At 39.7% G+C, this 26,189-nt stretch overlaps 1 protein-coding gene across 1 annotated transcript in view; it reads left to right on the top strand.

Annotated features, from left to right (window-relative positions):
- The first annotated feature begins 6,359 nt into the window (after positions 1-6,359).
- Positions 6,360-26,189, top strand: part of GPR107 (G protein-coupled receptor 107) — a 216,710-nt gene continuing 196,880 nt past the window's right edge. The window contains exons 1-5 of the mRNA XM_053695827.1: positions 6,360-6,504; positions 12,376-12,498; positions 12,586-12,636; positions 15,793-15,881; positions 20,412-20,569. Coding sequence (XP_053551802.1) covers positions 6,400-6,504; positions 12,376-12,498; positions 12,586-12,636; positions 15,793-15,881; positions 20,412-20,569 — 526 coding nt within the window. The 5' untranslated portion in view covers positions 6,360-6,399. The remainder of the gene's footprint in view (positions 6,505-12,375; positions 12,499-12,585; positions 12,637-15,792; positions 15,882-20,411; positions 20,570-26,189) is intronic.

A 26,189-nucleotide genomic window follows, 5' to 3' on the forward strand; every position in this document is an offset into this window, starting at 1 on the left:
GGTAATAAGGCCGAATAACTTTAGATTAAATCTGTGTATATAGAAAGTAATTGTCTAAATGTAGGGAGCAGGTTAGAGTAGTCCCTCCATAGATGCGGAGTCAGAGAAATTTATATGGAATATGATATAATTAATTATTGGCAACGCTAATTCAGCCCGTGTACCTTACTGGACACAGGCTGAATTAGTGTTGCCAATAATTAATAATATCATATTAAGAGTTAAAACCTGATGGAACCAAGCTATTCAGCCTGAATATTCAGTAAATCTCCTACCAGCAAAGCAGGGATAATTTATCTCCCCCGAGGGGGTCTTTTAATTTGTTCAATAGCTCTCCAACTGAAACTACTCACATCCTGGTTATGTACATCCAGGAAATGTCTAGATAGTGCAGAGCAGGGTTTTTCACTCGATATATAGGAAAAGTGTTCCCTAATCCAGGTACTTACTTCTCTAGTAGTTCTACCTATATAAGTACATTGTGTACATTCAATCAAATAAATGATAAATTTACTTTTACGATTGGCACAACCTTTTGTTTCAAAAACCTCTCCAGAATGAAAGGAGGTAAATGTTTTTCCAACCTAGATGTGATCACACGAGGTGCATGCACGTCTCCCACATTTATAGGTGCCATTACAATGTAGCCATGAGTTCTGAGATGCACCATCCTTGAGCATACTTGGAGACAGAATATTACCCAGAGTGGCACTCCTCTTGGCTATAAACATGCACCCATTCTCAATTGTATGTCTGAGTTTTTTGTCCCCCATCAATATAGGTAGATTCTTACTCAAAATTTTGCAGACTTGGTTATATTGGTTAGAGTACGAGGTAACAAATTTTGTCTTTCCTTGTCTAAATGGATAAGCGTACCGTCAAATTTTAGAATTAGTCAAAAGGGACTTTCTTTCCATTTTTATAACCTCCTTAAAGGCTTTGTCTACCCTTGGGATATCCCCTCTCTCTCAATCTGTTTTTAAGGTCTCTACTCTCTTCAAGGAAGGTCTCATACCGGGTGCAGTTACGTCGTAACCTTATAAACTGCCCCTTGGCTATGCCCCTGAAAACATGCCTGGGGTGATTACTGTTTGCATGCAATAAGCTATTGCCAGCAATAGGTTTCCTGAAGAGAGCAGAGACCACTTTTCTTTCCAATGGTAGTCCCGTGAGGGAGATATCCAAAAAGGAAATGGTATCCCTTTGCCATTCATAGGTGAACTGCAAACCAACATTATTGATGTTGAAATTCTTGACAAAATCATCTGCCATGGATGAATCAGCTAACCACACCATGAGCAGATCATCAATGTACCGTACATATTTTACAATATGCACTGATGGAGAAAAGTTACTACCTCCATAGATGTGGGAGCGGTCCTACCACCCCATAAAGAGGTTAGCGTAGGAGGGGGCAAATTTTGCCCCCATAGCAGTCCCACGCCTCTGGAGGTAGTAACGTCATTGAAACATAAAAAAATTATGTTCCAACAGAAATTTAACTGCTTGCACAACAAATTCTTTCATTTCAGATGATAGATCTGTATAAAGGTCCAAAAGGAATTCCACTGCTCTAAGGCCATAACTGTGGGAAATAGAGGAGTACAGTGATACAACATCAATTGTTTCCAGCTGAGAAACCAAGGTACAGGTGTCCACAAAGTCTAGTTCAGACCGTGAACCAGACTTATAAGGTACTATATCCACACATCCATCAGTATTAGCATCTGTATTGTGAAAATACTTGCAAAGCGTAAGAGCACGTACTAGTTTGTTCACATCGAGGGTAGTCTGAAATAAATCAAAACTCCTTGATGGAACATGACCAAGTCCATAACTAAGAACCCTACGCTCAATTTCAGATAATGGATGAGTGGATATATTAATCACCACTACTGATACTTCCTTTGTTTTTGATTCCTTACCCTTTGCTGGTATCTGGGTTGTTCTTGAATTCCCACATGTGTGGTTGGGGTAGGTATATCTGGACACCCTCCCCCCTGAAATTGCCTGTGAACCCCGTGAAAAATATGCACATTAGAGTGCTGTGTTACACTAGCTGGGGCCTTAGGCTCAGTATAAGTTTTGGGTCTAGCACCCTGATTTTGAGGACCTTTTAGAATACTTTTATTAACCCCTGATACCGTGGAGTATGTAGTGGTATTATGTAGCTGACCATATATCACAGGAACTAGTTCATCACCTGATGCACCCTCAAAGCTTGAGGCAAATCTGTCCTCATCAGAGGCATCCACCTCTGAATCTGAGAACATAACCTTCTTTGGGGGTTCATATGTGACATTTTGTGTTGGTTGCTTATTGCTCCTATTATAATAACGTCTCTTATTCTTATTGTTATGTTTATTTTTGTTAGTACCATTAGTGGAAGGCTCCTGTGTTCCTAGATTAGACCAGGACTTGTTCCTTTGATGGCGACGCCAAACATATACTACGCCCTGTGAATAATCCTTTTGATCCCTCAAAAACTTTTTATGTTTTGTTTGAATAACTAACTTCTTAGATTCTTCAATTGTTTGCTTAAAGATAACTTTAAACCTTGTGTACACATCACATCCTTTAAATCTGTCCATATCAGACTGTAAATAAACAATTTTAGATTTAACTTCATTTAACAAAACATCCTTATATCCTATAAGAAGAGAAATTAAGGTTAAAGAGCAGCTAGTTAAGGCTTGGTTCCAATGACTAACAAAGTTCTGGTCTTTAATATCGTAAGTGGGGAATCCTAGGCATCATTTTCAGGTCCAGATGTTTTGTTAGTATCCACTTATCCCACTTTAGCTTCTGTTCTTTGAGTTTCAAGTTCTCATAATCCTGAAAAAAGATTCCCTAACTTAGTCTTTGGGGAATTATGACTAAACACATCTTCTAGATTAACCATATCAAGATTGTCCCCATCAATTTCTTTAAAGGACAGCGACTCCATCTCCTGTACCTCCTCCATAAGTGCTGGTAATATACTAGTAAACACTATGTATATAAATAAAAAAATCAACAAATAGCCTGCAGTGCCTTATCAACACATAGCCTTACAAGTCCCCCCTCTTGACAATCCACAATATAAACATAATGTCAGGAATGAAAAAAATTAAATGATGAACAATTATATTGTGAAATGCAATACACAGCAATGATATTCTACGACAGTTCATGAATGGAATTAAGCACTGTAAAATCCACAAAACCTGGTGGGTGAGACTAAACTGCACATAAATTCAAATATGACTCCATCCCTCATAAACCTTGTTTAGATAAAGACTAATATGGGGAGAGTACAGGTATGAAGCCAACACAGCAGCCGCCCGCTTGCTCAACTGGTAATAGCGCAGCAGCTTAAAATGGCAATCACCCCAAATGAATTATAGCCAGCTCGCAGCAACACCGACTGCACAGGATGCTGTTCAGCCCCTTCTACCAACTGCACGTGTACCGGGTGTCCAACCAATCCATGGGCTCCTTGAATTAGTGACGTAAGTAGCTGTAGGGGAATAACCCACGGCTATGTGTGCAATCAGGCTAGAAAAATAGAGGCTCGTAATAGGATAACAGACCCCTGAAGTCCGTTATTGGGAATGAAAAAAGCGATGAAGTTCCAAGGAGCCTCCAAAGTATAAAGTAAAACCAACTTTCATTTCAATACACGATTAAAACAGAGATACAGGAGGATGGAAAAAGCAATACAAGCCAAAAACATGTCTGACCGGTTTCGGTTACAGAGACCGTAATCATAGAGATAAAGAGTAACACTTGTGTGTAGAATTTAAAGGATAAAACCACAATCTAATTGGTTAAAACCACTGGCTAGTAAATGAATGCCTCTTAAAAACACAGATACACAGAAAGTAAACAATGTATATATAAAAAGAACAGAATTTCCATCAAGTGCAAAAAGTGGATATTATGGAGCATGATAAACAAGAGCAATAAATACATAATAGCCCCATTAGTGCATAGCAAATAACATATTGCCATGTATACATGAATGGACATACATATTTCACTCTTTACCTTTACTCTAAACATTATAGACATGTACAGTATATATATGAAGCTCACATTGAGGCCCATTTATCAAGCTCCGTATGGAGCTGGTGGGCCCGTGTTTCTGGCGAGTCTTCATTTGCCAGAAACAGCAGTTATGAAGCAGCGGTCTAAAGACCGCTGCTCCATAACCCTAGGCGGACAGGAATTACCACAATTAAACCCGATCGAGTACGATCGGGTTGATTGACACCTCCCTGCTGGCGGCCGATTGACCACGAGTCTGCAGGGGGTGGCGTTGCACCAGCAGCTCTTGTGAGCTGCTAGTGCAATGCTGAATACGGAGAGCGTATTGCTCTCCGCATTCAGCTAGGTCTTGCGGACCTGATCCGCACTCTCGGATCAGGTCTGCAAGACCTATGATAAATAGGCCTCATTATGTAAAAGGTCTTTTAATTAGTTCAATAGCTCTCCAACTGAAACTACTCACACCCTGGTTATGTACATCCAGTACTCATATGTACCTTGTAATTTTTGAGACTTGTTTTACTGAAACTTCAATAAAAATTACAAATGAAAAACATATGTATTCAGCACTATTGTATAGTTTCTCAGTAGTGAGTGGGACATATATTTACATGTATATGTGTATTCAGCACTATTGTATAGTCCCTCAGTAGTGGGTGGGACATATATTTACATATACATGTGTATTCAGCATTATTGTATAGTCTCTCAGTAGTGGGTGGGACATATATTTACATACAGTATATATATATAATATATTATATATGTATTCAGCACTATTGTATAGTCCCTCAGTAGTGGGTGGGACATATATTTACATATATATATATATATATATATATATATATATATATATATAATATATGTATTCAGCATTATTGTATAGTCCTTCAGTAGTGAGTGGGACATATATTTACATAAACATATGTATTCAGCATTATTGTATAGTCCCTCAGTAGTGGATGGGACAATATATATAAATATATATATATATGTATTCAGCATTATTGTATAGTCCCTCAGTAGTGGGTTTGACATATATTTACATATACATATGTATTCAGCATTATTGTATAGTCCCTCAGTAGTGGGTTTTGACATATATTTACATATGTATTCAGCATTATTGTATAGTCCCTCAGTAGTGGGTTTTGACATATATTTACATATGTATTCAGCATTATTTTATAGTCCCTCAGTAGTGGGGTTTGACATATATTTACATATGTATTCAGCATTATTGTATAGTCCCTCAGTAGTGGGTTTTGACATATATTTACATATGTATTCAGCATTATTGTATAGTCCCTCAGTAGTGGGTTTGACATATATTTACATATGTATTCAGCATTATTGTATAGTCCCTCAGTAGTGGGTTTGACATATATTTACATATGTAACTATTCAGCATTATTGTATAGTCCCTCAGTAGTGGGTGGGAAATATATTTACATATACATATGTGTTCAGCATTATTGTATAGTCCCTCAGTAGTGGGTTTGACATATATTTACATATACATATGTGTTCAGCATTATTGTATAGTCCCTCAGTAGTGGGTGGGAAATATATTTACATATACATATGTGTTCAGCATTATTGTATAGTCCCTCAGTAGTGGGTTTGACATATATTTACATATACATATGTGTTCAGCATTATTGTATAGTCCCTCAGTAGTGGGTTTGACATATATTTACATATACATATGTATTCAGCATTATTGTATAGTCCCTCAGTAGTGGGTTTGACATATATTTACATATACATATGTATTCAGCATTATTGTATAGTCCCTCAGTAGTGGGTTTGACATATATTTACATATGTAACTATTCAGCATTATTGTATAGTCCCTCAGTAGTGGGTGGGAAATATATTTACATATACATATGTGTTCAGCATTATTGTATAGTCCCTCAGTAGTGGGTTTGACATATATTTACATATACATATGTATTCAGCATTATTGTATAGTCCCTCAGTAGTGGGTTTGACATATATTTACATATACATATGTATTCAGCATTATTGTATAGTCCCTCAGTAGTGGGTGGGACGTATGCTGAGCTGATTTAGCAAGGTTAGCAATTAGCATATATAACTCTTTTAGAGCCTATACTTTTGGTACTGTATTGTTAGCAAGTGATCTCACTAACTGCAGCTGACGAGCAATACTTTGTATGTAAGAACTATATAGTTGTTAGCATAACCCACAATGCAATGCCATATGTCAGATATGTGACTACTTCCGGTTGTGGGGTGTAGATGCGTCTCTCTGGTAACTATAGCAGCGACTTGTCACGTGAGTGTTAGGGGGTGTGTCTAGCGGTTCCCGGAAGTGAGAGGGATGCTGATGCTGGAATAAACATGGCGCTACGGTTTGGCGGCTGTGCGGCCTTGTTGCTATTTTTTGGGAGTTTGCTGTTACTACTGCCCGCTGGCTGGGCAAGAATTCATCACCTGACGCTAAAGGTAAACTGGTGTGACTGGGGAGCGGGGTTCCGAGGGTGACATGATTTAAGGAGCCGGACATCCGGGTGCTGGGGTAGCTAGAGTATGGTGTCACCTGATGACAGGAGAAGAGAGTTACCAGGTGCCATGAACAGAGTTACATGTGGAGTAGGGGAGGTCACATGGTGTCATGAGGAGTATGGGGTTCACATGGTGTCATGAGGAGTAAGGGGTTCACATGGTGTCATGAGGAGTAATGGGTTCACATGGTGTCATGAGGAGTAATGGGTTCACATGGTGTCATGAGGAGTAATGGGTTCACATGGTGTCATGAGGAGTAAGGGGTTCACATGGTGTCATGAGGAGTAAGGGGTTCACATGGTGTCATGAGGAGTAAGGGGTTCACATGGTGTCATGAGGAGTAAGGGGTTCACATGGTGTCATGAGGAGTAAGGGGTTCACATGGTGTCATGAGGAGTAAGGGGTTCACATGGTGTCATGAGGAGTAAGGGGTTCACATGGTGTCATGAGGAGTAAGGGGTTCACATGGTGTCATGAGGAGTAAGGGGTTCACATGGTGTCATGAGGAGTAAGGGGTTCACATGGTGTCATGAGGAGTAAGGGGTTCACATGGTGTCATGAGGAGTAAGGGGTTCACATGGTGTCATGAGGAGTAAGGGGTTCACATGGTGTCATGAGGAGTAAGGGGTTCACATGGTGTCATGAGGAGTAAGGGGTTCACATGGTGTCATGAGGAGTAAGGGGTTCACATGGTGTCATGAGGAGTAAGGGGTTCACATGGTGTCATGAGGAGTAAGGGGTTCACATGGTGTCATGAGGAGTAAGGGGTTCACATGGTGTCATGAGGAGTAAGGGGTTCACATGGTGTCATGAGGAGTAAGGGGTTCACATGGTGTCATGAGGAGTAAGGGGTTCACATGGTGTCATGAGGAGTAAGGGGTTCACATGGTGTCATGAGGAGTAAGGGGTTCACATGGTGTCATGAGGAGTAAGGGGTTCACATGGTGTCATGAGGAGTAAGGGGTTCACATGGTGTCATGAGGAGTAAGGGGTTCACATGGTGTCATGAGGAGTAAGGGGTTCACATGGTGTCATGAGGAGTAAGGGGTTCACATGGTGTCATGGAGAATAGGGAGTCACATATTGACATGAGGAGTAAGGGGGTTCACATGATGTCATAGAGATTAGGAGGGGGTCATGTGGTGTTAAGAAGTCACATGGTGCATTAGTTACCAGACGTAGATGTCATACAGTGTCATAATGGTGAAGACATACAATACCATGGAGATAAGGGCGTCTCACGGTATCAGAGGGATAAAAGGTGTTGCAAGGGTTAAGGGGACACATGGTTGCAGATTACACCTGTTAGGATGGGAAAGGGCCCTTCTAGTGCCACAAAAAAGGGTGCCATCATCCATGATCTTTACGACTTATATTGTGGAACAGGGATGGTTAGGTATATCAGATTCCATGGGGAAAGGGGCATCTGGCTATTTTGGGGGGCACTAAGGTGGTGTGCTTGTATTCATGGGGTGTTTTGTGCTATTGGTCTAGGATGTGACAAGAGGAAGAGGTCATACACGTGCCATGTGGGTAATGCAGTATAAGGCAGAGGGTGACATCCACAGGGTTCAATTGGTGATGACACTGTCCCAAAGAAGGGTTTTGGCCTAATAATATTGGGAAGGGTTTCACAGCTAAATCATGCAATGATACAGGTGAACGGGTTTCCTTAAAGAGGTCTCAATATCCACGTATAGGCTTGTGGATTGGTGTCATTACAGAGTTATAGTACCACAAATTAGGTGAGTCTCACCATTGGTTAGAAGGAAATATAGAGCCATAGGGAGGGGGCACGATTAGTAGGTGGGTCGCATTTCTTAAAGGGTTGTGTAATGCTGTGGGCAAAAATGTATCAAATCCACACACTGTTCTTAAAGGACCAGTAAGTGCAGTTGAGTTGCATATACAACAAAAGCATAATAAAAAGGCAATGCCATTTCCCTAGTCTGATTTTCACATGAGTAGTAGATATTTTTTTTCTGACAAATTTTAAAGTTAGGTCTATGTCCATTCCTGTATCGTGGCAGTTATCAGCCAATCATAAATGCATATACGTATATTCTGTAAATTCTTGCACATGATCAGTAGGAGCTGGTGACTCAAAATGTATAAATATAAAAAGACTGCACATTTTGTTAATGGAAGTAAATTGGAAAGTTGTTTAAAATTGCTGCTCTATCTAAATCATAAAAGTTTAATTTAAGGTGTCAGAGTGCCATGAAGAATGGACTTGCGGTGCTATAATAGTTCCATATGAGGGTGCAGGGGGCATGTGGTGTCATGGGTAGTGTGAGGGCCGTGGGCAGGGTAGTCATATTCATGTGCAACCACGGTGGAGTTGTTAGTGCCATAGGACTTGCTATATAATGCCATGATAAAGTAAGAGATAGCCACGCTGCCATGAGGAATAAAACCATATCCACATCTTAACATGGGGATTCACTTTGTGCAGTGATGTTGAATTCTATTGTTCCACAGGGGTTCATATTCATAATGTGCCATGTGGAGTGAGTTTACAGTATATGGTACCTCAGTGGAGGGGGGGACACAGAAGCCTAGATACAATAAAACTCTGGGTTTGCTAACTGGCGGAAACTTTCTACTTTTCTTTTGAGATTTTTTCTTATAAAAAAGTAATGGGTCTATAAGGGGTAGATTTATTAAAGACCAGGTGGACAGGGGCATACATCTTCTAGAAGTGTGCAACCCTGCCCCTGTTTGCACACAACCAATTGCACGCGAGCAGGGACCGTCAATTTCTCTGGTCGGAAAAGTCGGGGGGGGGGGGGTGATTGATTCAGATAGAGCATGCAATTTAAAGCAACTTTCTAATTTACTCCTATTATCAAATATTCTTCATTTTCTTGGTATCTTTATTTGTAAAGCAAGAGTGTAAGTTTAGATGCCGGCCCATTTTTGGTGAAGAACCTGAGTGGTTCTTGCTGATTGGTGGATAAATTCACCCACCAATAAACAAGTGCTGTCCAGGGTCCTGAACCAAACATTGGCTGGCTCCTTAGCTTCGATGCCATCTTTTTGAAATAAAGATAGCAAGAGAACGAGGAAAAATTTGATAATAGGAGTAAATTAGAAAGTTGCTTAAAACTGCATGCTCTATCTGAATCACAGACGAAAAAATTTGGGTTCAGTGTCCCTTTAATTCTCGGCTCCCCTCTCTCTTGTGCGAACCTACAGCCGATAGAGTTCCGTAACTGGTATCAGAGCTTAATAAATAGACCCCTTAGTTTGCTTCTTACAGAGCGCTGCACAGTTTAATACAATGTTACCTGTTGTAGCAATTATACATTAAAACTAACTTTGTTTAGTTTAAGTTACATGATTTGTCTAATACAGTGCTTTCCAAACTGTGTGTCGGCAGCAGTGTGTAGGTGTGTCCCTGCTTCAGCACAAATTTTTTTAAATTTAATTTTTTTTAATTTTTTTTGGTTTCTGACTTTCCGCCTGCCTGCTATGCATATCACATGGTTGACACATGATTGATACCTAGTGGGTCACAGATCATCTTAACCTATTGGCACAGCTCAGTGGGAACTGAAACTATTCCCATTGGTGGCTTTGGCGGCACATTGACTCCTGACTGCACATGTAGTCTCCTTAATTGGCACGTGACTGCATGTGTAGTCAGTGAGTGGGACAGCAGTGTGTTTGCAGCGTGGGCAGTAGTCAATCGGACTCGCCGAGCTCTGAGGACGGCAACTTAAATGCTGAGCTGAAGTCAGTGGGGTTTTTTTGCAGCTAGCTCCCAGTAGTGCATTGCTGCTCCTGCTCTTGATATATGGATAGGAAGGGAAAGTTTAAAAATGCTTGATGATGAAATGCGAGTGTCTTTATCTAATAATCCACCAAATATTCAGAAATTGTGTTCATCTCATCAACCTCATACATCCCATTAAAATAGTAAGTAGAATTTTTTTTAATTCTTGCACATACTTACATACTGTTACTTGTAAATACATTTAATTATACCATTTATGTATGTGTCTGTATCTCTTAAAACAAGTTAGTTTAAAATCCTGTTTGCCAGTACAACTAAATTACTGTGTCGCGAAATGATGTAGGTCTAAAAAGTGTGTCGCCAACATGAAAAGTTTGGAAAGCTCTGGTCTAATAGTTTAATATATACGTACTGTATATGTATTTGCTGATGGTTGTCACATGATGCAGGAGGAGTCAAAATAGACATAACTGAAATTCGTGAAGTTCAGATTAAATGCTATTGTATTGTCTTTTTATCATGCATCTGTTCTTTATGCAAATCTACTGTATTTACTGGTCCTGTTAAATATTATGCACATAAATTGCAAACAACATTTTAGAAGAGATAGACCTGCAGGTTCAATTTACTCCACTTTCTATATTATTCTATGGTATTGGAGCTAGGCTCTTTAGCAAAAAAAGAGAACTTGTATCACAGTAAGTGTGCTTAATTTGACTTCACTTTTAATTCTTTTTAAAGTACAAAAACCAATCCTAAATGACTCATTTTACTAAAAATGTGTTTTTGTTAAACTTGTATCCCTCCACCAACGTGCAAGTTTAGTATTTTAAGAGGGAAATGAAGCAATAAGACAATAATTAATTAGTTGTCTGCATATCTTTCTTTGGTAGTTTTTTTGTCAGGGTGTCATGCTGAGTGGGATGCTGTTCAGTTGCCTGAATCACTAGTGTCAGGCTCACTGGGAAATCTGCCTGCACTAAGCTCTGACAGGACCAGTGTCAGCTGCGGTCCCTCACTGCCCATTTCTTTATCAGTAGGTAGCAAACGGTAGACTTCCCTCCCTGTGACTCTCCTCCACAGCACTTCCTATTGCCGTGTCTAAAGCAAAGAGCTACTGAGCAGAGCTGTATCTAATCTCGCCATCTCAGCCTCTGTAAACTTCCCCTAAATCTCCCACTCTCACTGGGGAATTACTGTGCACGCTTTGTGCGCAGGTTGTAAGAGCCATTATATTGCATATAAATAGAACTTTTTTTATTTTATTTTGGCGTGCAGGAAAGATTGTTGTGTGTTCAAATATAATGTTTGGTGGTAAAGCAGCTCTGCGATCTGGAATAAAAACGTGCAGTGTTTTGCGGGCTGCGCTATGAGCACCATCCTTGAATTTGCCTAGTTTGCACAAAATATATCTACAGCTTCCCTTTTTGCCCACCCCTGGTTTCAACTATTAAGAGGGAATGGGAGTGGGGGCAATTGGGGACCAGGGACATTTAAAACTGAGATGCAAGAATTGGGCAGTATAGTTGTAGCTTCAGAATTCATGTTCCCAGGCTCCTGGTGCCACCGTGACATTAAAGGGACACTCAGGTTTTATTAAATTTTCATGATTCAGATACAGCATGTAATGTTAAACAACTTTCCAATTTACTTCCATTAAAAAAAATGTGCACAGTCTTTTATATTTACACCTTTTGAGTCACCAGCTCCTACTGAGCATGTGCAAGAACTCAGACTATACGTATATGCATTTGTGATTGGCTGATTGCTATCACATGGTACAGGGGGAGTGGAAATATACATAACTTTGAAATGTGTTAGAAAAAAATCTACTACTCATTTGAAATTCAGAGAAAATGCTATTGTATTGTCTTGTTATCTTGCATTTGTTGATTATGCAAATCTACTGTGTTTACTGGTCCTTTAAGGTTTGTTGAGCCGCAATAAACACACAACCACTTCAGACTGGGTGCTGCTATTATAACCGTTACAAGCTGTTCACGCTATACATGCACTAAAGTCTCAAACACATCTTATCAAGTGCTTATTTTAATTACTGACTCTTTCTCTAGGATGATATGCGGCAAAAGATTCATCTCAACAAATTTGCCTTTTTCAAAAATGGTAACATGAGTGTAAACGTTAAAAACCTGTCTGTGAAGGATTTGGATCTCTCCACCCTAGACAATGCAACTGTAAGTCACAGCCCTAAAAGCTGCACTTATTGGAGCCACCTGTATGTTACCTTTGTGCACTAACGCTTCTTCCTCTTCCTTCTACAGTTTGGATTTAGCCTGGACAGGACTTATAATGACGGCTTTTCCACTTACTTGGTAAGGTTTTCGGAACTATACCTCACAGATGTAACTTGCCAGCGATTAGAGGTTAAAATGTGATTGTCTCGTAACCTGGTTACAGTTTAACGCTCAATGTGTCTGGGGGCAACTGGCCAAGTGTTCTTCCCCATGGGGGCCACTTGAACTTAATAAGTGCTCTGGAAGTGACATTTACCCAAGTATTTGTGGTTGTAGCCCACAATAGACATACACTATATTTATCTTGTGAGTGCCAAGTGAAGTGCTCTGGGACTGTATAACAACGTAAAAAGTGACATTTATCCAAGCAGTGCATGGTGGGAGTCTACACTGGACACTTGCCTTTATATTTATCTTGTGAGTGCTTATATAGAACATCAACTAGTTACACCTCTTAGAGCCCTAAAAAACCCCAACTGCCCGCTGAAATGAGTGGTTTAGCTGTTAAACAAGGGAGGGCCAGATGAAACTATCTTTAGGGCCGCATATGGCCCTTTGATACTTTGAGACAACGGTTTAAAGGACAATAAGCAATAGTTTTGTTATTACTGCAAATAAATGCATGCTGTGCACACATAGCAGGGACTGCCTTACGTGTTTTTTCTTGCTGTTACTAGTTATCTCCTTGTGTATACCTGGCTGCTGCAGTGACTCATGTGTACTGCCCTTGCTCCTGCACCTGGCTGCCATAAAAGCCTATAGTGATGGTGGTACAGTCATATCTGTAATTAAAATGTCTGTATAGGGGCGACTGGCCTCACAGAAGGAGGTAACTGCTAAAGCTCATCTAGATAGTACCTAGAAAAGCTTATTGACTTAATGGTAAATATTAAAGGGACATGTAAAGACAGTAATACTTATGTGCCAGAGCATTTTCTTATTGCAGTATTTCTTGAACACAACTATACCCCCCATAAAGAGGATAAACCGGGCCAGCAATGCACTATCAACGCTCCTGAGCTGAGACAACATATGTAAATATCCACCAATCACTGACCGCATTTAGCTCAGGACTAGTAGGATGTAGCTGCATTGTGCAATAGTGCATTAATACAATTCCACTATTTTATTATTGCTTCTTCATATCCCTTTAATAGTCTACAGACGAGGACATAACTGTTGCCGTATCAGAGGTTGCACCTCTAGATATAAGTGTAGCATGAGCCGTCTGGTATAACCGCACAACTGATGCTAATTCCTCTATGGTTGGGTGTTTTTTTATGGTCACTGAGTAGACAGGGAATGTACTGAAACCTAACGGGAACATCAGCAGTCTTCTTTTTATACAGATGCTTTTACTGTTGGTGACCAGTGTGTTCATTCATGAGGCCAAATTAAACTTACATGGAGCAGAAAGACTTCCAGTTTACTTCTCCTATCTGAACTAGCTCCCAGTAGTGCACTTAGTTAATTTAACTGTGTGTTTAATCCTTTTAGAGAGGTGAAAAAACATTCTACTCAAGCGACGGTGCAATAATAATGTGAGAATGTGAGAATCAATAGAGCATTTTCATGTTCCTTTAAAAGGGTATAAAACTCGTTCTCTAACAAGAATAGTACAGTATTTATTCAACCTATTACAACAATAAATATATTTAGTCGTACAAAAAATGTCCTTTTTTTTATATCACTAAAATGTTTATTTCTTTTTAATGTATTGAACTTCTCTAAGAGCTGCTTTTTAGCAACGGGATGTGTACGTCACACTAGTGGTTTTTCACTTAAAAAAGAGAAGGGAGGTGCATAGCAGAAGAAAAGTCTCCAGAATATTTCAATTGCATTGAGGTTCTGCTTTCAAACTATAGTAGATGAATGAATTATAGCCTGACGTAAGAGGTTAAAGGGACACGAAACACAGATTTTCTTTTTGTTCATAATTCAGACAGAGCATACAATTTTTTTCTGTTATCAAATTTACTTAGTACTCGGGGTATTTGCTGTTAAAGAGAATACCTAGATAGGCACTATATGGCAGCAGCAATGCTTTTAACAATGCTATACATTGTGAAACACTGCTGTCATCTAGTGCACAGTTCCCCAGACACATGAACTCCAGCTACCTAAGTATTTTCTTCAACACATTGTGTACAGTTCTAGAAACCACATCTCTAGGATAGAAATAAACTACAAACTGTCCAAAGGAGGCTACTAAATGGTACACGGTCAATAATAAAAATGAATGAAGACTCTCTATGATCTAAATATGTATGGTTTAGTGTAGAGGAGAGCAGGCGGTATGTTTCACAAAAAAGGAACGCCAAAACAAAATGTGAGGAAGCTGTTTTTTACAGAAAGGGTGGTGGATTCATGGAATAAACTTCCAATAGAGGTGGTAAACACAGACTGTAAAGGAATGAATTCTAAAATGCCTGGGACATGCATAGGGTTATCCTAAGTCATATGTAATATGGGTAGACTTGATGGACCTTTTAAATACTATGAGAAGGAAGTGATGTTGTTAATAGAAGTAAATTAGAAGCCTTTTTTTGTTAATTTTTTGTATCTAAATCCTGAAAGGCATTTCGGGTTTAATGTCCCTTTAATTCTTAGAACTATAAATGTAGGAAAGCTACCTTATTTTGAGCTAATAAACACTACACCAGAATAGTGCAACAAGAGCGTTTATACAATTAGCAGTTAATACAATAGCTGTGACATATGCTTGAATTATGAATAGGGGATTACAAAGAAACATTAGCTATGAATTTATAAAAAAAAAAATACCAGTATCTGTATAAAGCATTAACCCCCCCAATGCTCAAAATACGTTACATGAATATGATAATAAAATAAATGCGATTTCCCTTAAATGATTAAGATAGAAATAAATAGAACATTTTATACAGTTTTCCATTATCAATTGTGCTTCTTTCTCTTGGTATCCTTTGTTGAAGGAGCAGCATTACACTACTGGGGGCTAGCTGAACACATCAGGTGATCCAATGACAAAGAGGAATATCTGTGCAACTATCTCCCAGTAGTGCTTTGCTGCTCCTGAGCCTACCCTAAGTATGTTTTTAAACAACAAATGGAATGCAGTAAAATAGATAATTGAGGTTAATTGGAAAGTTGTTTAAAATGGTATGTTTTGTCTGTATTATAAAGTGTAATTTTGCCTTAAGGACGCAGACTTTTCTTTATTAAACAAATTCATATTATTATTTTTTTTTCTAGGACCAGGAGCTTGGAAATTTCTGCATTCTAAAGAAAAGACCATCGGGAGAATCCATTATCCTTCTTAAAATAGATTTTAACAATAAACGGTGAAAATCTTTTTCATAATTTGTGTTTATACATTGAAAGCATCAGCATTTGCAATGTCAAAATAAAGAGGAATATTACAAAGATAAGTAGAACAGACCACTGACCTGACACAGCAGGTTATTATCTTGCAGTGCAGTTTTGTGAGATTCTGCAACGTGAGACGAGTACAAATAAGTCTAAAAAGGACATTAAATGTAACATTTGATTATTCTTAGCAAACAAACACCTAGATTACGAGTTTTGCGTTAGAAGCTGTGCGGTACTAACGAGCAGTTTATGCTCACCGCTCACAGAGAGCGCTGGTATTACGGGTTTTTACAAACCCGGCGTTAACCGCAAAAAAGTGAGCGAAGAGCAACATTTTGCTCCACATCTCACCTCAATACCAGCGCTGGTGTAACGTGCTCATGCACGATTTCCCCATAGGAATCAATGGGGGAGAGCCAGCTGAAAAAAAACCTAATGCCTGCAAAAAAGCAGCGTTCAGCTCCTAACGCAGCCCCATTGATTCCTATGGGGAAATATTTTTTATGTCTACACCTAACACCCTAACATGAACCCCGAGTCTAAACAAACCTAATCTTACACTTATTAACCCCTAATCTGCCGTCCCAACATCGCCGAACCCTACATTATATTTATTAACCCCTAATCTGTCGTCTCCAATGTTGCTGCAACCTAACTACATTTATTAACCACTAATCTGCCGCCCCCAACGTCGCCGCCGCCACTATAATAAAGTTATTAACCCTTAAACCTAAGTCTAACCCTAATCCCCCCCTAACTGAAATATAATTTTAATAAATCTTAATAAATTTACTACAATTACCTAAATAATTCCTTTTTAAAACTAAATACATACCTATAAAATAAACCCTAAGCTAGCTACAATATAACTAATAGTTACATTGTAGCTAGCTTAGGATTTATTTTTATTGTACAGGCAACTTTGTATTTATTTTAACTAGGTAGAATAGTTATTAATTATTTAATAACTACCTAGTTAAAATAAAGACAAATTTACATGTAAAATAAAACCTAACCTAAGTTACAATTACACCTAACACTACACTATAATTAAATAAATTCCCTAAACTAAATACAATTAATTACAATTTAAAAAAATTATCTAAAGTACGAAAAACAAACACTAAATTACAGAAAATAATAAAATAATTACAAGATTTTTAAACTAATTAAACCTACTCTAATCCCCCTAACAAAATAAAAAAGCCCCCCAAAATAAAAAAAGCCCTACCCTACACTAAATTACAAATAGCCCTTAAAAGGGCCTTTTGCGGGGCATTGCCCCAAAGTAATCAGCTCTTTTTTACCTGTACAAAATGTTTACAAATACCCCCCCCAACATTAAAACCCACCACCCACACAACCAACCCTACTCTAAAACCCACCCAATCCCTCCTTATAAAGAGGGGGCAGAAGTCTTCATCCAGACGGCATCTTCTATCTTCAAGACATCAGACGCGGAGCATCCTTCTCGGCCGACGACTAAAGACGAATGAAGGTTCCTTTAAGTGATGTCATCCAAGATGGCGTCCCTTCAATTCCGATTGGCTGATAGAATTCTATCAATCAGAATTAAAGTAGGAAAAATCCTATTGGCTGATGCAATCAGCCAATAGGATTGAAGTTCAATCCTATTGGCTGATCCAATCAGCCAATAGAATGCAAGCTCAATCCTATTGGCTGATTGGCTGATGCAATCAGCCAATAGGATTGAAGTTCAATCCTATTGGCTGATCCAATCGGAATTGAAGAGACGCCATCTTGGATGACGTCACTTAAAGGAACCTTCATTCGTCTTTAGCCGTCGGCCGAGAAGGATGCTCGTCGTCGGATGGAGGACCTCTTCTACCTGGTTGGGTGAAGACGTCTCACGATAGGGTGATCTTCAAGGGGTTAGTGTTAGTTTTTTTTTTAAGGGGAGATTGGGTGGGTTTTAGAGTAGGGTTGGTTGTGTGGGTGGTAAGTTTTAATTTTGGGGTGAGGATTTGTAAAAAATTTTTTACAGGTAAAAGAGCTGATTACTTTGGGGCAATGCCCCGCAAAAGGCCCTTTTAAGGGCTATTTGTAATTTAGCGTAGGGTAGGGCTTTTTTTTATTTTGTTAGGGGGATTAGAGTAGGTGTAATTAGTTTAAAAATCTTGTAATTTTATTTTCTGTAATTTAGTGTTTGTTTTTTTCCGTACGTTAGATCATTTTTTAAAAATTGCAATTAATTGTATTTAGTTTAGGGAATTTATTTAAAGGGACACTGAACCCAAATTGTTTATTTTGTGATTCAGATAGAGCATGCAATTTTAAGTAACTTTCTAATTTACTCCTATTATCAATTTTTCTTCGTTCTCTTGCTATCTTTATTTGAAAAAGAAGGCATCTAAGTTTTTTTTTTTGCTCAGTACTCTGGACAGCACTTTTTATTGGTGGATGAATTTATCCACCAATCAGCAAGAACAACCCAGGTTGTTCACAAAGAATGGGCCGGCATCTAAACTTACATTCTTGCATTTTAAATAAAGATACCAAGAAAATGAAGAAAATTTGATAATAGGAGTAAATTAGAAAGTTGCTTAAAATGTCATGCTCTATCGGACTCACAAAAGAAAAAAATTGGGTACAGTGTCCCTTTAATTAAAGTGTAGTGTTAGGTGTAATTGTAACTTAGTTTAGGTTTTATTTTACAGGTAAATTTGTCTTTATTTTAACTAGGAAGTTATTAAGTAGTTAATAACTATTTAATAACTATTGTACCTAGTTAAAATAAATACAAAGTTGCCTGTAAAATAAAAATAAACCCTAAGCTAGCTACAATGTAACTATTAGTTATATTGTAGCTAGCTTAGGGTTTATTTTACAGGCAAGTATTTAGTTTTAAATAGGAATTATTTAGTTAATTGTAGTAATTTTATTTAGATTTATTGTAGTTATATTTAAGTTAGGGGGGGTTAGGGTTAGACTTAGGTTTAGGGGTTAATAACTTTATTATAGTGGCGGCGGCAGTTTATGGGTTAATAAATGTAGGTAGGTGTCGGATGTTAGGGCCGGCAGATTAGGGGTTAATAATATTTAAATAGTGTTTGTGATGCGGGAGTGCAGCGGTTTAGGGGTTAATATGTTTGTTATAGTGGCGGCGATGTCCGGTTCGGCAGATTAGGGGCTAAAAAATTAATTTTAGTGTTTGCGATGTGGGGGGGCCTTGGTTTAGGGGTTAATAGGTAGTTTATGGGTGTTAGTGTACTTTTTATCACTTTAGTTAAAAGTTTTATGCTACGGCGTTGTAGTGTAAAACTCTTAACTACTGACTTTTAACTACTGACTTTTGTCGGACTCTTAATACCGGCGCTATGCAAGTCCCATTGAAACTATAGGATACGCAATTGATGTAAGTGGATTTGCGGTATTTTCGAGTCTTGCCAAAAAAGTGAGCGGTACACCTGTACCTGCAGGACTTGTAATACCAGCGGGCGTTAAAAAGTAGCGTTGGGACCTCTCAACGCTGCTTTTTAACCCTAACGCACAAATCGTAATCTAGCCAAAAGTTTGTAGTGTACTTTAATTCTTTATTTTGCCTCCTTTTCCTACAATGTAACTACAAAGGAGATAAGATAAACATAGTCAAGCATTGTTATCCAGACTAAAAACTGAATTACAGTTTTAAATGCTTTCAGAACATTTATTTTATATGCAGATTTAATACAATATAGTGTCTGGTTTTATATTTCCTCTCTATTTATTCATTTATTATATATTGTAAAATATCCCTTTTAAAATCAGTACAGTCAATTAATATAAAGGAAATATTTTAGGCCTCTGTAGCAGGTTAGACGAACATGTAACACACAGAGAAGCGCACTCTCAGGAAGGAACAACCAGCTGCACCTCACTGATGAGGCCCAATGAAGGCCGAAACTACCATCTGGGGTTGCCGTGTTCCTTGTTCAGAGAGGAATTGCCTGGTATTTTGTGGCTGGACTGACCTTAATAGGCGGGGTCAGACTGATATACTACAGGAAAGTTCTTCTCTGTGAGAAGCATTATTGGACTAAAATAAGCTGCACCCAGGTGGTAAATCACCATAGAACAAGCTAACAAGTTATAGAGCTGGTGTTCACTCCTGGGAATGCGCTTCTCTTTCTTTGTGTTTAGACAAACCTTTTACTTGAGTTGTGTTTGACATGGCCTAGCGAAGGGCTTGACAGTGTGGGTGGCTCCTAATTTTTATATGATGTCTGACCCATTTTTCTGTTCCAAAATGTTGTATTTTTTTTTTTTTTAAATATAATTTATTTATAAAGATTTTCGAAGTAATAACAATTAAACAAGTAAACAAAATACAACCGGATGACAGTCCAGAGTTTCCACATTAATTTTAGCTAGTGTATTAGCCTTATCTTGTATATAGTAAGAGAAAATAAGACTGCTTCTGCAATGTACCTCACGTTGAAGAATGATTGAAATTAATTTTATGTATTCTTTTAATTTCCCTCTTTTTTTGTTTTCTTTTTCAGTGTTATAAGGACAACAGCAACAGGCGAGGGAGTCTATCTGCCTAGTGTAACGGTCACTTTGCCTATTAAGGAAACCACCGCTGCTCCAAAAACTGTTGCCCCCACAAAAAGTGCCAAACTGGCTGAGCCTTCAGCAAAGAAGACTCGCAGAGCAGCAGGTATTGTCTGACCGGAATAAGGCAGGTTTATTTTAAAGAGCAGCAAATGTTGGCTATACATTCTAGAATCCCTTATTTCTCTTGTTAAGTGTATCCAGTCCACGGATCATCCATTACTTATGGGATATTCTCCTTCCCAACAGGAAGTTGCAAGAGGATCACCCACAGCAGAGCTGCTATATAGCTCCTCCCCTCACTGCCATACCCAGTCATTCTCTTGCAACTCTCAACTAAGATGGAGGTCGTAAGAGGACTGTGGTGTTTTATACTTAGTTTATTTCTTCAATCAAAAGTTTGTTATTTTTAAATGGTACCGGAGTGTACTGTTTATCTCAGGCAGTATTTGGAAGAAGAATCTGCCTGCGTTTTCTATGATCTTAGCAGAAGTAACTAAGATCCTTTGCTGTTCTCACATATTCTGAGGAGTGAGGTAACTTCAGAGGGGGAATAGCGTGCAGGTTTTCCTGCAATGAAGTATGTGCAGTTAAAATATTTTTCTAGGGATGGAATTTGCTAGAAAATGCTGCCGATACCGTAGTAATGTAAGTAAAGCCTTAAATGCAGTGATAGCGACTGGTATCAGGCTTATTAATAGAGATACATACTCTTATAAAAGTGTATTTTAAAACGTTTGCTGGCATGTTTAATCGTTTTTTGTATATGTTTGGTGATAAAACTTATTGGGGCCTAGTTTTTTCCACATGGCTGGCTTGAATTTTGCCTAGAAACAGTTCCTGGAGGCTTTCCACTGTTGTAATATGAGTGGGAGGGGCCTATTTTAGCGCTTTTTTGCGCAGCAGAAATTAGACACAGACATCCAGCTTCTTCCTGCATGATCCAGGACATCTCTGAAGGGCTCAGAAGGCTTCAAAAGTCGTATTGAGGGAGGTAAAGAGCCACAGTAGAGCTGTGGCAGTTGTGACTGTTTAAAAAAAACGTTTTTGTCATTTGTTACTCAGTTTTTGGTATTAAGGGGTTAATCATCCATTTGCAAGTGGGTGCAATGCTCTGCTAACTTGTTACATACACTGTAAAAATTTCGTTAGTGTAACTACCTTTTTTCACTGTTATTTCAAATTTGGACAAAATTTGTGTTTCTTAAAGGCGCAGTAATGTTTTTTATATTGCTTGTAAACTTGTTTTAAGTGTTTTCCAAGCTTGCTAGTCTCATTGCTAGTCTGTTTAAACATGTCTGATACAGAGGAACCTACTTGTTCATTATGTTTGAAAGCCATGGTGGAGCCCCATAGGAGAATGTGTACTAAATGTATTGATTTCACCTTAAACAGTAAAGATCAGTCTTTATCTATAAAAGAATTATCACCAGAGGGTTCTGTCGAGGGGGAAGTTATGCCGACTAACTCTCCCCACGTGTCAGACCCTTCGCCTCCCGCTCAGGGGATGCACGCTAATATGGCGCCAATTACATCAGGGACGCCCATAGTGATTACCTTGCAGGACATGGCCGCAATCATGAATAATACCCTGTCAGAGGTATTATCTAGATTGCCTGAATTAAGAGGCAAGCGCGATAGCTCTGAGGTTAGGAGAGATACAGAGCGCGCAAATGCTGTAAGAGCCATGTCTGATACTGCGTCACAGTATGCAGAACATGAAGACGGAGAGGCTTCATTCTGTGGGTGACATCTCTGACTCGGGGAAACCTGATTCAGAGATTTCTAATTTTAAATTTAAGCTTGAGAACCTCCGTGTATTGCTTGGGGAGGTATTAGCTGTGCTGAATGACTGTAACACAGTTGCTATTCCAGAGAAATTGTGTAGGCTGGATAGATACTATGCGGTGCCGGTGTGTACTGACGTTTTTCCTATACCTAAAAGGCTTACAGAAATTATTAGCAAGGAGTGGGATAGACCCGGTGTGCCCTTTTCCCCACCTCCTATATTTAGAAAAATGTTTCCAATAGACGCCACTACACGGGACTTATGGCAGACGGTCCCTAAGATGGAGGGAGCCGTTTCTACTTTAGCAAAGCGTACCACTATCCCGGTTGAGGACAGTTGTGCTTTTTCAGATCCAATGGATAAAAAATTGGAGGGTTACCTTAAAGGGACAGTCAAGGCCCAAAAAAACTTTTATTTTTCAAATAGGGCATGTAATTTTAAACAACTTTCCAATTTACTTTTATCAACAATTTTGCTTTGTTCTCTTGGTATTCTAGTTGAGAGCAAACCTAGAAAGGCTCATATGATAATTTCTAAGCCCTTGAAGGCCGCCTCTAATCACATGCTTTTGTATTTGCTTTTCACAGCAGGGGAGAGTAGTTCAGGTAAACCATATAGATAGCATTGTGATCACGCCCGTGAGTTGTGGCAGACACTGCACTAATTGGCTAAACTGCAAGTCAATAGATAATAACTAAAAGTCATGTGATTAGGGGCGGTCAGAAGATGCTTAGATACAAGATAGTCACAGGAGTAAAAAGTGTATTAATATAACAGTGTTGGTTATGCAAAACTGGGGAATGGGTAATAAAGAGATTATCTATCTTTTTAAACAACAAAAATTCTGGTTTTGACTGTCCCTTTAAATGTTTATTCAACAAGGTTTTATTTTGCAGCCCCTTGCATGCATTGCGCCTGTCACTGCTGTGGCGGCATTCTGGTTTGAGGCCCTGGAAGAGGCCATACATACAGCTCCATTGGAGGAAATTATTGACAAGCTTAGAACGCTTAAGCTAGCTAACTCATTTGTTTCTGATGCCATTGTTCATTTGACTAAACTAACGGCTAAAAATTCCGGGTTCGCCATCCAGGCACGTAGGGCGCTATGGCTTAAATCCTGGTCAGCTGACGTGACTTCAAAGTCTAAATTACTCAACATTCCTTTCAAGGGGCAGACCTCATTCGGGCCTGGCTTGAAGGAAATTATTGCTGACATTACTGGAGGCAAGGTTCATACCCTTCCTCAGGACAGGGCCAAATCAAAGGCCAAACAGTCTAATTTTCGTGCCTTTCGAAATTTCAAGGCAGGAGCAGCATCAACTTCCTCCGCTTCAAAACAAGAGGGAACTGTTGCTCATTCCAGACAGGCCTGGAAACCTAACCAGGCCTGGAACAAGGGCAAGCAGGCCAGAAAACCTGCTGCTGCCCCCAAGACAGCATGAAAGAACGGCCCCCTATCCGGAAACGGATCTAGTGGGGGGCAGACTTTCTCTCTTCGCCCAGGCGTGGGCAAGAGATGTTCAGGATCCCTGGGCGTTGGAGATCATATCTCAGGGATATCTTCTGGACTTCAAAGCTTCTCCTCCACAAGGGAGATTTCATCTTTCAAGGTTATCAGCAAACCAGATAAAGAAAGAGGCATTCCTAAGCTGTGTGCAAGACCTCCTAGTAATGGGAGTGATCCATCCAGTTCCGCGGACGGAACAGGGACAGGGGTTTTATTCAAATCTGTTTGTGATTCCCAAGAAAGAGGGAACCTTCAGACCAATCTTGGATCTAAAGATCTTAAACACATTCCTCAGAGTTCCATCATTCAAAATGGAAACTATTCAGACCATCCTACCCATGATCCAAGAGGGTCAGTACATGACCACAGTGGACTTAAAGGATGCCTACCTTCACATACCGATTCACAAAGATCATCATCGGTTCCTAAGGTTTGCCTTTCTAGACAGGCATTATCAATTTGTAGCTCTTCCCTTCGGGTTGGCCACAGCCCCGAGAATTTTTACTAAGGTTCTGGGCTCACTTATGGCGGTTCTAAGACCGCGAGGCATAGCGGTGGCTCCGTATCTAGACGACATCCTGATACAGGCGTCAAGCTTTCAAATTGCCAAGTCTCATACAGAGATAGTTCTGGCATTTCTGAGGTCGCATGGGTGGAAAGTGAACGTGGAAAAGAGTTCTCTATCACCACTCACAAGAGTCTCCTTCCTAGGGACTCTTATAGATTCTGTAGAGATGAAAATTTACCTGACTGAGTCCAGGTTATCAAAACTTCTAAATGCTTGCCGTGTCCTTCATTCCATTCCACGTCCGTCAGTGGCTCAGTGCATGGAAGTAATCGGCTTAATGGTAGCGGCAATGGACATAGTGCCATTTGCGCGCCTGCATCTCAGACCGCTGCAATTATGCATGCTAAGTCAGTGGAATGGGGATTACTCAGATTTGTCCCCTCTACTAAATCTGGATCAAGAGACCAGAGATTCTCTTCTCTGGTGGCTATCTCGGGTCCATCTGTCCAAGGGTATGACCTTTCGCAGGCCAGATTGGACGATTGTAACAACAGATGCCAGCCTTCTAGGTTGGGGCGCAGTCTGGAACTCCCTGAAGGCTCAGGGATCGTGGACTCAGGAGGAGAAACTCCTCCCAATAAATATTCTGGAGTTAAGAGCAATATTCAATGCTCTTCTAGCTTGGCCTCAGTTAGCAACCCTGAGGTTCATCAGATTTCAGTCGGACAACATCACGACACTGGCTTACATCAACCATCAAGGGGGAACCAGGAGTTCCCTAGCGATGTTAGGAGTCTCAAAGATAATTCGCTGGGCAGAGTCTCACTCTTGCCACCTGTCAGTGATCCACATCCCAGGCGTAGAGAACTGGGAGGCGGATTTTCTAACTCGTCAGACTTTTCATCCGGGGGAGTGGGAACTCCATCCGGAGGTGTTTGCTCAACTGATCCATCGTTGGGGCAGGGACCCGGGAGCGACGCTGATAGATGCTCTAGCAGCTCCTTGGTTCTTCAACCTGACTTATGTGTTTCCACCGTTTCTTCTGCTCCCTCGACTGATTGCCAAAATCAAGCAGGAGAGAGCATCGGTGATTCTGATAGCGCCTGCGTGGCCACGCAGGACCTGGTATGCAGACCTAGTGGACATGTCATCCTTTCCACCATGGACTCTGCCTCTGAGGCAGGACCTTCTAATACAAGGTCCTTTCAATCATCCAAATCTAATTTCTCTGAGACTGACTGCATGGAGATTGAACGCTTGATTCTATCAAAGCGTGGCTTCTCCGAGTCAGTCATTGATACCTTAATACAGGCACGAAAGCCTGTCACCAGGAAAATCTACCATAAGATATGGCGTAAATATCTTTATTGGTGTGAATCCAAGAATTACTCATGGAGTAAGGTTAGGATTCCTAGGATATTGTCCTTTCTCCAAGAGGGTTTGGACAAAGGATTATCAGCTAGTTCTTTAAAAGGACAGATTTCTGCTCTGTCTATTCTTTTGCACAAGCGTCTGGCAGAGGTTCCAGACGTCCAGGCATTTTGTCAGGCTTTGGTTAGAATTAAGCCTGTGTTTAAAACTGTTGCTCCCCCATGGAGCTTAAATTTGGTTCTTAAAGTTCTTCAGGGAGTTCCGTTTGAACCCCTTCATTCCATTGATATTAAACTTTTATCTTGGAAAGTTCTGTTTTTGATGGCTATTTCCTCGGCTCGAAGAGTCTCTGAGCTATCTGCCTTACAATGTGATTCTCCTTATCTGATTTTTCATGCAGATAAGGTAGTTCTGCGTACCAAACCTGGGTTTTTACCTAAGGTGGTTTCTAACAAGAATATCAATCAAGAGATTGTTGTTCCATCATTGTGTCCTAATCCTTCTTCAAAGAAGGAACGTCTTTTACATAATCTGGACGTAGTCCGTGCCTT

Source organism: Bombina bombina, chromosome 12, assembly GCF_027579735.1.
Source record: "Bombina bombina isolate aBomBom1 chromosome 12, aBomBom1.pri, whole genome shotgun sequence".
Classification (NCBI taxonomy): domain Eukaryota; kingdom Metazoa; phylum Chordata; class Amphibia; order Anura; family Bombinatoridae; genus Bombina; species Bombina bombina.